The following is an 11,759-nucleotide window of genomic DNA, read 5'->3' as shown; positions in this document are numbered from 1 at the left end:
CCCCCCGCCCTGCCATCTGGTTGCCATTCTCAATTGATGGGGAGGGGGGTAGCGGCGCGGGGGGGCGTATTGTGGAACCTGGCCTTGGGGCGGCAGGTGGAGTAAATCCGGCCCTGGTTGTTCCAGTGTGTGTGTGCTCCAGGCTTAGTAAATTCCTCTTAGTGTAATTTCAGTGAGCACATATTTTGAGTTATTAGTACAGTGCTATCTTAAAGGATATCGATGGTAAAACACTAAAAGATAAATATGCACAGTAAACTCCCAGGTATCCGGCACCCATGGGGATCGGCAGATGTCAGATAACTGTAGTTTCTGGTTGCTTCCAAGTTAATAGTAATTCTCAAGCAATCCCCTCAAGCAATTCCACAGCCAGCAGGTGAATGGAAACAGCGGGCAGTGGATGGGAGCAATAGCCACACTGCTATTTGCTATTAGTGCTGTGGGGGGTTCTTGAGAGTTACTATTAACTCTCAAACAATCAGAAACTACAGTTATCCAACATGTACCGATTTATTGGCCCATCCCTGCAATACTAATTTTCTTAAAGATCAGAAGGATTAAGTTTCATCACTAATAAAATCCTAAATATTATGGGGATGAAAATGATCCCTTCTGATAGTACATGTTATGAGCTATGTAAAAATATAAAATGGTATGTCCTGGTTGTAGACAATGAACTAGGCAACAAAAACATTTACATGGACCCCTCATGTGTCTGTCATGCGGTGCTTGGACTTGCTGCCATTAGTATGATGTGCTGGAGTCAGAAAATCGCAACCCAGTCCTACGCATCAGAACCGGCTGGTCCATATATCCTATGGCCACTTCAGGAGGCAAGACATTTCCTTGTAGCAGGTGCAATAGCCAAAAATGATTGGCAAAAGGGATAGAATCTGTGCCACATTTCATTAGTCTGGGAGAGGGTATTGAAAGATACAATGTTTACAGAATTCCAGTATTCTCCTGCTAACAGGATCAATCAATACTATCCTAAATGTAAAGTTTTGTTGTTGTTTATATGTTAATGTTAACATTGGTGCATTAATGCAATGGAATGCTCAAGTATGAATAGGCTCTCAAGGTTTATGGATCTGGTAAAAGTATTCGAAAAAATACTTTACACTGTTATAGTTTAGTACAGTTACATTTTAAGGCATGGAGATGAGTAATAGGACCTCTAATAGTGTCATTCTTTTAGGGCCGGTGCAGAGCTGAGTGATCCGGGACGCACGTCCCGGGATCGCGCGTTCATGCGCGATTGCCACGTGGCCCCATTGGTTTCAATGGGGTACATCTGCGTGGCAATCGCAGAAAAAAAGGTACATGTACCTTTTTTTTGCGATACACGACACTCTTTTAGGGAAAATGTATGTTTGCCTGAAGAAGGAGCCACTTGGTTCCGAGACATCGCTATAAATGTGACACTATCTAAGTAAATAAAAGGTGTTGACTTTGCAAGTTGGAGTGCGAGTGACCATTTATCGATTTTTTACTATTGGCGGAGGCATCTGCGGTCGCATCGGCACGCACCCGAGTTTTGGGTTTGTTTTCGATCTATCTTTTAAGGAAACCACACGATCCGCCCGGCGCGACTGGGGTGCCATTAGAAAATAATGGCACCCACTGCGTGAATGTCGGTGATGGGCGACTCAGTGACCGGCGCTAATCCGCGCAGTATCGTGCACGATTACCGCGCGGTCACGGATTGCACAGGTGTGGACTGGCCCTTATTGTAGATGTTTACTTTTGCTATGGCTCTTGTTTTTATATCTCTGTTTTATTTCCCTTGTTATAACACCTAGTTTAAACAGCACAGGAGATTATAGCTCAACAATAATAATAAAACAATAATAAAGGCCCAGAGTCTTATTTATTATTTATTAGTATTAAAATAAAAGATTTACTATTCTTATGACGCACAGTGTAACATGGAGCATTCTAGGAATTTAAGTTTACTGGTATGATCCTATCTATAAATCACATTGCCAGATGAAACCTGAAAAGGAGAAACTGCAAAGAGCTAAAACCCCTGGGTGAACACAAAAAGTATTTTTGTGTTCAATTGACAGAACCTTTTTCCTACAGGGCTTCCTGTCTAATACGAAGGCATATTTGATACAGCACAACCATGTCAGTGCAGACTACTGTACTCTAATGTCTGTGCTGCAGTGGTTGCCATATCGGGTCCACTTCAGGAGGCAAGAAACGTCCTTGTAGCAGGTGCAGTAGCCACAAATGATTGGCAAAAGGGATAGAATCTGTGCCACATTTTAGTAGTCTGGGAGAGGGTATTGAAAGATACAATGTTTACAGAATTCCATTATTCTTCTGCTAACAAGATAAATCAATACTATCCTATCCCCATATAAATGAGTCACATGTATGAGCCTTCTAACAAATGAGGCATAGAAAATATCTACACACAGACAAAAAAGCAATATAGACAAAAAGAGTCCCAGGAAAAAAAAAAGCAAATAATGGTGATTGTGCAAAACAATTCCTCAGATGATTCGCAGCCAAGATCCCTGATGAAGTCACGTGTTTTGACGTAACGTACGTAGGGCAGAGCTTCTGATGTCACTGCACTGAGCTGAGCCGGACGAACAGGTTTTTGCATCGCTTTGCTGCCATTTGCCTTGCTGGTTTGATGCAGCAATACCAAATGCGTGTACTGTTTACACCATTGTGAGTACACATTTTTTATTTAATAAATTGGATTTTATTGGACGTTACGCACTATGTCCTTGTCCTTTTTCTCTTTCCTCCTGGAGTTATACTGGTACCTGTGATCTGAGGAGACCTTATCGCCTTTTCTGTGCATGGGCTTCCCTCCCCCATTAAGAAGGAAAAAAGCGCATTTGACCTAGCTCTGTGGGTCTACCTCCCCAGGTGAGCACTCACTTGTTGTCATCACTCACTGGGTGGAGGTGAAGGTCTGACCGCATTGTGTGATTATCCTTACCTGAGAGTTACATGCAGATTGGCTGCGAATCATCTGAGGAATTTTTTTTCACAATCACCATTATTTGCTTTTGTTTTTTCCTGGGACTCTTTTTGTCTATATTGCTTTTTTGTCTGTGTGTAGATATTTTCTATGCCTCATTTGTTTGAAGGCTCATATAGGTGACTCATTTATATATGTTTCAATTTTAGATATGTATGATTATTAGCTCGGCACATTATTGTTTTTTTACATTTTCCTGATATTTAGTTATATCCTTAGTGCTTGGTAGCTCTTATTTTCACATTACACTTACTGGCACTGATCACCTTATTGTTTATTTTTACTCTTGCTATGGCTCTTGTTTTTATATCTCTGTTTTATTTCCCTTGTTATAACACCTAGTTTAAACAGCACAGGAGATTATAGCACAACAATAATAATAAAACAATAATAAAGGCGTCACAACAAGGCGTCATAACAGAGTCTTATTTACTATTTATTAGTTTTAAAATAAAAGAAGATTTACTATTCTTATGACGCACAGTGTAACATGGAGCATTCTAGGAATTTAAGTTTACTGGTATGATCCTATCTATAAATCACATTGCCAGATGAAACTTGAAAAGGAGAAACTGCAATGAGCTAAACAGTATATTTGTGTTCACTTGACAGAGCCTTTCTCCTACAGGGCTTCCTGTCTATTTGTGCCACACAAATTCCTAGGTAGGTGCAACGAAGGCATATTTGATACTGCACAACCATGCCAGTGCAGACTACTGTACTCTAATGTCTGTTCTGCAGTGGTTGCCATATAAGGTCCCGCTAAAGTTAGACAATGCAGAACCCTGGTGCCCAACACATGACCCACAGTCTTCATGTGGCCTGCTGCTTCTGCCTGTGCAGCTTGTCGCATGTTGGGCACTTCCCAATATACGTTCCCATATCTGGCCTAATCAATCCAAAAAATGAAATGAATCCAAAAAAAGCCCTAAATGAATCCAGTACTGCCAATCTGAGTGATCTCCGCCCGACAATACCAATGCTGTGGGTCACTATAGTGACCACAGACATCAATGCTTGGTGGTTATTATTGCAGTCAATGGCACGAGTGCTGGGGGTTGTTATTGCGTGAATAGAAACCAGTCCTGTAGGTTATTATTACAGTCAATGAAACCAATGCTGGGGGTTATTTTTGCACTGACTGACACTAATGCAGGGGGTTGTTACTGCAGCCACTGACACCAATGCTGGATTTTGTTATTGCGGAGACTGACACTAGTGACGGGGATTATAATTGCAGCCACTAACACCAACACTGGGGATTACTATTGCCGCCACCGACACCAATGCTTGGAGAAATGATTGTAGTAATCGACACCAATGCTGGTGGATATGGTTGCGGTGACTGACACCTATGCTGAGGGTTAGTATTGTGGTTAATGGCACCAATACTGGGGGTAATTATTGCAGCCACTGACGCCAATGCTGTGGGTTATTACTGTGGTCACTAACACCTATGTTGTGGGTTATTATTGCAGTCAGAGCCACCAATGTAGGGGGTTATTATTGCATCCATTGATAATAACATGTCAGTGGATGCAATAATGAGTACTCCAGTAGATACTAAATAAATATGTTACGATTTTAAAAACAAAGTAAATTTAAAACATATACAAATAATTATAATAAAATATACATAAACATAGTATATACCAGTTTTTGCATTTTTTTAAGTGCATCTTCATTTGCATACTGTACTCATAATTGGTACACTTGTATGCAGAACTAGACAAATAATTCGTGCAACTAATATGTTCATGTTGTTGTAATGCAAGGTTTGCTTTAAGACTACAGTATATATAAAAATCTATCAATGACATAATTCTATGGCCAGATTTGGAATCTGCTCAAATTTACTAGATATGACAAAACTATACCGAGTTTTGCAGAGCTTTTTTTCTTTAGATGAATGAATAAAATGTATGCCTGCTCAACCTCATCTGCCTATTCGTTCTTTACGAGGTTAAAATGTTGTGTGTGTGTGTGTGAGCAAGAACATGACAGCATATTTTACTTCTCCTGACAACTGATTTTTCAGCTATTAGGAGAAGGCTAGCGTATTGTTGTGCAATGTATATCCAAGCTTAAAGCCCATTTCCGTTCAGTTGAGTGCTTTAGAAGATGTACATAAAATGTTCTGATTTGCTATCAAATGTATTAAGATGTCTGACCTCTGCAGATTGTCTTTTTAATTTTTACTTCATCACAGAATTACAGCAAATCCTATTTTCCATTTCAGGATGTTTTCCTGATTTGCTTTTCTTTGGTGAGTCCCGCATCCTATGAAAATGTTCGTGCAAAGGTAAGAATGGACATCCAGATTAAGACATGAATGACATAGCCTTGAATTAAATACCAGTTTTGTGTGTGCTTTCATAATAATGGCTGTAGATATGACATCTTTAAAGCAGACATAAAGTGGAGTGTGCCAAAAAATTTGCCCCCCCCCCCTCCTCCACCGAGGTGTTTGCCATAATGTGCTAATATGCACAGCACATCTTACAGCATTAGCACATTATGGTTGAGTTATCTTGAGTACAATCCCCCCCTGCACTGTCCATTGCCCCCTCCATTACCGGCACTGCCATTATCACCTGACCCTTGTCAGTGTTTCTGCTCCTTCGGCCTCCTTGTTGGCCGGGCCAGCATGATGCAACTCCCGCTCATGTGCGGCTCAGTGCACAGAAACAAAAATGGCTGAAAGGCAGGTAGGAGCATTTTGGCAGAAGAGGCTTACACAGTCTCTTCTGCTATAAAAAAATCTCTCTTTTTTTGTAAAGACAGTTTATTTCCACTTTAAAGCTAAGTAGTACCTGATCTGAAAACAGTTTTAGGTGGAGACCAACATAGTAAAGTATACTTTCGTCTCAACTCACATGTTTTCGTATGCACAGAGCAAACACGATATACTGTACATGCTTAATTTTTTTCGTTTTTTCTCATTCATGCATTGCTTTAGTGCTTGGGTCTACCCTGCTGCTTTTGTCACAGAACTGCTTCTCTCAATGTAATGCAGGATAAATATTGCCAAACACGCCCACTGTAGGCTCATTACTGCCCCTCACATATACATAGAATGATGAAGGTATCAACGTGCAAGAGCTATGATGTTTTCACAGCTACTAGTTAGATTTAAAGCTCCCTTAGTAGTTTGAATCTGGCAGATGATTCATCAAGCAGAGAGAATGGAAGCTGCACAGCACAAGTTTAAGAGATATGATATGAGAACTGTGGAATCTGACTGCAGTTGTTTACATATAACTTAGTTTAAGGCAAATTGAGTGGACTGTCTGTCTTTATGGTAGGCAATAATTCATGGCTAGCCTTAAAAGATCACTGATTGATTTTTATTGCCTCAAACTGTTTTTTAAAGAAACTCTATTACCTTACCCAAGCAGAGCAAAGTGAAAGTGACTCTGCAACAGTATCCCTTGTCTCCGGCTACACTCACCTTGCCCTTGCACTTTTGGGTATGGGGGAGCAAGTGATCTGTAGCCAATCACTAGGCTTCAACACTGTTGCATGACTGAGGAAGTGATGCCATCTCTACCCTGGGTTGCTGACATATTTCAGATCCATCTGTGGAGAAGGTAGGAGTGGCAAGAGAGCTCTGGTAAGGTGATCATAAATGGGTCACTCGATGCTCTCACTTTGCTTTAAGATCCCCAAAAAAGGACCATCTGTGCATATGGATGTTTGTCTATTCTTGTCCACTATTGTCACTGACAACTTAATTCATTCTTAGCCATCTAGGAAATATCAGTTCTAAGAACTACTTCATACCGTAAAAGCTTTTTCTGGGAATCAACAACAATGAAAACAACAGGCTAGAGATTTATCAAACTGTGTACTGTGCTGTATGTGCTACACATGGCATGAACATAAAAGCAAGAAAATGTCTAATCCCTAGAAGGGAACAAGCACCTACTTGTATAATTCCCCAAAACAAAAGATGTTCTATGAGGCTTATTCTGTATCATTTCTTTTGTTTTGTTTGCTAGTGGTTCCCAGAAGTGAGGCACCATTGCCCCAGCACCCCTATAATTCTTGTGGGCACCAAGCTGGATCTGCGTGATGACAAGGAAACCATTGAGAAGCTTAAAGAAAAGAAGCTGGCACCAATTTCTTACCCCCAGGGTCTGGCATTAGCCAAGGAGATTGGTGAGTATGGGCACTAAAACACTTTCTTAAATTATTAGTGTGAGTACCGAAAGATTGCTAAGCACTCGCAGAGTTTATTGAAAGAGAAAATGTACATAACACTACTCGTACCTAAACTGGCTACCTAACCCCGATGGAATCTAAGAACACCGGTAGGTAAGAAAAATTAAGTGGAACTATAGGCAAACCTTTTAGTCTATTTTAAATATAGTGTTAAAACTTTAGTTTTTGTATTGCTGCCTGTGTTCCCATTGGCAAGATCCAGTGTACCCATCGCACTCCTGACCGAATAATACCCTTAGAGTCGGGTGGGTGCCAAAGTGACTGCAGATGCCTCTGCAATCCAAAATAAGTGTATGTATAAAGTCACTCGCACTCCAATAGCATTTCAAGTCAAAAACAGTTTATTGACTCGATTTCTATCACATCATAAAGCGATGTTTCGGAACAGCAGGGGTTCCTTCTTCAGGCGAACAGAATGAAGTAGGGGACGCTGTTGTTCCGAAACGTCGCTGTATGATGTGATAGCAATCGAGTCAATAAACAGTTTTGACTTGAAATTCTATTGGAGTGCGAGTGACTTTATACATACACCCATTGAGAAGATTTCTCCTCACTTTCTGTTTCAGTAAATTGGTTTTATTATGTATTCCTGTCATGCTTCCAGGAAATAAAGACAAATCCCCCACAACAGTCTTTTTCTACTCTATTGAAAGCAAAGTTTTGGCTGTTGTAAATTGTACATATACAGTATAAATGGACAATTAGCCTGCACAGAAAGGTTGTCTTCTACCTTCTCTGCTAATATAAAGCCAAGTGATGGCCACCATTTTTTCAGGTCAAGAGATGTCTGGTAGGATATACAATTACTGATATAGAGGGTGTAGTCATTTGAAGGTGACATTAATTTATTTATATGCTGCTGTTATATGGTCAGTTGTCTCCTTCATAATATAGGCATGTGGCATCTGGTCAGCATAGATGGTCATGTCTGCTGTAAATAAGGGCTATCAGATGGAAATTTTGGTTGGCCCCATTTGCCCATGTGTGGCCAGCTTTACTGCTTGTGGGATACTTACCTTTCCAATTTTCGCAATAACCTAGGCAATTCTAAAGCAATTTCAATCACTTTTACCCCTCTAACGATAAAAAAACAAGTATGTGGATCAAAACAACTAATCATTAACAGTTTCCATTAAAGCAGTGAAACAATCAAAACTGCTGTTGATAGGTCTACTACATCTTATTGAATGTTTTTGTGATCAAATGCTGAAATTGCAAGAGAATAGCACTGTGTAATGCCAGCAAAAGGGTCAGGCACATGTGGGAAAAACTGGCCACTCCTGCTTTTCTACATGTCATGGTTGAGTGTGTAAGAACAAAGGAAAAACTCTACTTCCATAATACAATTGCATTTTCCTCCAGTTTTGTTTTGGTGTAACCTGTGTTTCCAGTCAGCACCAGGTAATAATGGAGGTCAGGACAGACACAATTTCAGGGTATGAGAGTCTGAGTCTCAGTACAAGGTAGAAGTTGAAAGTGTTAATACTGTAACTAGTGTATATAGCTGCTCCTTGTTTTACAGCAGCAATCTACATTTCCATAAAATGATAGCTCTTGTTTTGAAAGCGGTGGAGAAACAAGTAAAAAGCAGAAAGCCACAGATAGCAATTAACAGTCATCTATTATTCTCCAGGTGACCCCTGACTGATTAATGGAAGGGAATGTGCCTGCAAAAGTGCCTTTATATTGTAAAGTGTTTCACAAACGTTTGGCACTATACAAATCCTGTATAATAATAATAATATAATAAAATGCACATAATCATCATCTGTTCACTGCCTTATTAGATGAGTCTGCTAGGCTCGTATATACTCCCTGCTTGTCTGCTTTGTGTACAGCTAGAATTTAATCACTCTCATCAGTCTTACCATACCCAGCCGTTCAGAGATATTAGAAACACACCAAGCACTCAATCAATTAGGCCAGTCATACATATCAGTTTTCCATCAAATGTTATACAGATTTGATTATCATTTTTGATTATATTTGAAAACATTTTCTTCCAACGTGACACACGTGGTTTCATATTTTCAGTTTGATACAAACTCTCAACTGAATTAGGATCTAAAATACAATCATTTAAAAAAAGCAAACCTTGCAATCCTATTCACGATTCCAAGCTCTATGCAACACTCCAGCCATGGGCATCACTTCCCATAACTCCAGAATACAATAACTTACAGCCACACATGGTCTCTGAATTCACTTGCAAACTTTTATTACTACAAGTAGCAGAGACACTCCATCCCTCACTCTCTTCTGGCAGGAATGATGATGCTATGAGATTAAAGTGATATTATAGTCAACCTTTTTTAAGCGTTTTCAAATGCTGATTAGATCAATTACATAGGATACTGCTCCTTTATCTTTAAAAGCTTTAGTTTTCTACAGAATCATTTGGTCCCCAGAGCATTGGCCCTGATATCCTGTTTTAGGGTGGCTCCTTTCTCTTACAGGGTCCCATGGAGCTGCCCTTGTGTGTGCTAGTAAGCTGTGTGTATGTCCACAAACACACAGACACAGCAAGGCAAGACTCTCCCCTGCCCCCTGCTCCCGCTCCTCCATTCTCCTTCCTCCCTTCCCTATGCTGGTAGGTGGAGAGCTGCTGGAGACTGTTCTGCCCCTTGTGATCCTGTACTGGACAGGAAGTTTATGGAAGCAGGGTTGACACCTGGAGAGCCAGATGTTTAGAAACATGATGACTATGAGTTTGTGGGGGAAAATACAAGGAACTGTTTTGCTATACCATGTAGATTTGTTTGATCTGAATTAATTATTCATCATTAAGCTCCAGCAGGTGTGCAGTGCTTCAGTGGAAAGGGACGTTTGGAGTGCTACTTGTTAATTTTGCCAGTGTGCGGCTCTACATTTCTTTGTTTGGTCACTTTTTTTTACACCGTAATAAAATATTGCACAGGAGCAAGCTTAGAGTGGTGACTACTTTACAACACATACAGGAACCATGGGGAACAAAAGTAGCCACCCTCCAGAAGGAAGGACAGTGGCAGCATGAATTCAGAGATGTTTTGAGGATCTACAGATGAATGATACACAAATAAGTGCAGTTTTGTTAATAGTTAAGGAACTTGAATGCATTTTTAAGGTTTAACTCCTGAGTTTAGTGTCACTTTAAATCTCAAGAAAACTACTTGAAAGCAGTGTAAACGCTGTCAGTTTTTGAAAGGTATGATTGGAATATTGGATTTAAGCATGTGTGAGTGACTTTAGTACCTATTATGACAACCAAGTGTCCTCGGGAGCAATGTAATACATACATAAAGCCATGCATTAACATGTAAACAATTTAACAAGCAACAGTGAAAACAGTGGGTTATTATTTTGCTGTGCAGGCATCAAAAGATTAACAAAGCTAAAGAAAAGTTATTTTCTGATCTTCTGACCTAGGTCGGAATAGTTATATGGATAATCCATAATTGAACACCATATAAAATGTCCATCTCATGATTGCCTTAGGAGCTGTACATTCATAACATAAGAAAACATAACCATAAATAAATATCTACTTAAATCAGTATTTTCATTTATATATGCATGGGAGATTAAGTGTGCAGTTTCAATAAGCAGAAATAAAGAAAGACGCTTGTCTACCCCTTAGGCGAAACCATGGCACTGCCATCCAGAGGATCAGATTTACAAACCATTTTTAAAAATAAACTCGCCAGGGCTTTGCAAGAGACAAAATAACCAACCCCCAAAGCTGTGACATATAGAAGCAACAGGACAGAAGGGTACAGATAAACATTAAAAAGGAGAACTGAGGACAAATGCTGCTGACCTCTTTATTCTAATGTATAATCAGTACTTGCATGAAGTTGCAGCATAGCATCCTTTAGCATACAACGACCTATCTTCTTAAACTGACACTAAACTCAGGAGTTTAATATCTTGAAGTTTGCCATGGAGATTAACCTTCATCTACTATCATAGAAGGCAGATTTACTGTTGGATATCTTCATTAAACAGAAACCATAAATGCTTGCCTAGCATTTTACTTGCTTGTAGTAACACCTACTGACCTACAAGTGGTGCCACAGGATTTACTATGAGCACTGGATTTCTTAAAGGGAAGATACACCTTTCGAAGAGCTGGCCTATAAAGAATAAATTAATTAGGAACATTTATATCAAGTAGTCACGTTCAGTTTAGTATGAATACAATAATAAAATAATAATATCACCCTCCCAACAGCCATAAAGTTTATTTAATGCATTGTATAGTTTATTGCAGTGATATATAGTGATAACATTATACAGTACATAGCAAACAAGATTTATTTTATGAAGTTCTATAATCCAACTTCAGGCGCTTCATACAATTGTGCAAATAAAGCCTTTCTTCACAGTGAAAAAAAAAGGTATTTCTTCAAAGTGCAGATATCTCAAATAGCAACTAAAGTGTAGAAATGCTCCAAAAATCACCCATCAGTGGCCACTCTCACCCTTACTGGACACAGACTCAAATTCTGTGATGGACCTCATAAACCGATCAGGTATAACATTATGACCACAC

At 39.6% G+C, this 11,759-nt stretch overlaps 1 protein-coding gene across 1 annotated transcript in view; it reads left to right on the top strand.

The window, feature by feature from the left end:
• Nucleotides 1-11,759, top strand: part of RAC2 (ras-related C3 botulinum toxin substrate 2 (rho family, small GTP binding protein Rac2)) — a 66,542-nt gene that overhangs the window by 40,046 nt on the left and 14,737 nt on the right. The window contains exons 4-5 of the mRNA XM_018552295.1: nucleotides 5,244-5,306; nucleotides 7,006-7,165. Coding sequence (XP_018407797.1) covers nucleotides 5,244-5,306; nucleotides 7,006-7,165 — 223 coding nt within the window. The remainder of the gene's footprint in view (nucleotides 1-5,243; nucleotides 5,307-7,005; nucleotides 7,166-11,759) is intronic.

This window comes from Nanorana parkeri, unplaced genomic scaffold (assembly GCF_000935625.1).
Source record: "Nanorana parkeri isolate BGI_ZX_2015 unplaced genomic scaffold, ASM93562v1 scaffold83, whole genome shotgun sequence".
Classification (NCBI taxonomy): Eukaryota; Metazoa; Chordata; class Amphibia; order Anura; family Dicroglossidae; genus Nanorana; species Nanorana parkeri.
This window is presented reverse-complemented; position numbering and strand designations above follow the sequence as displayed.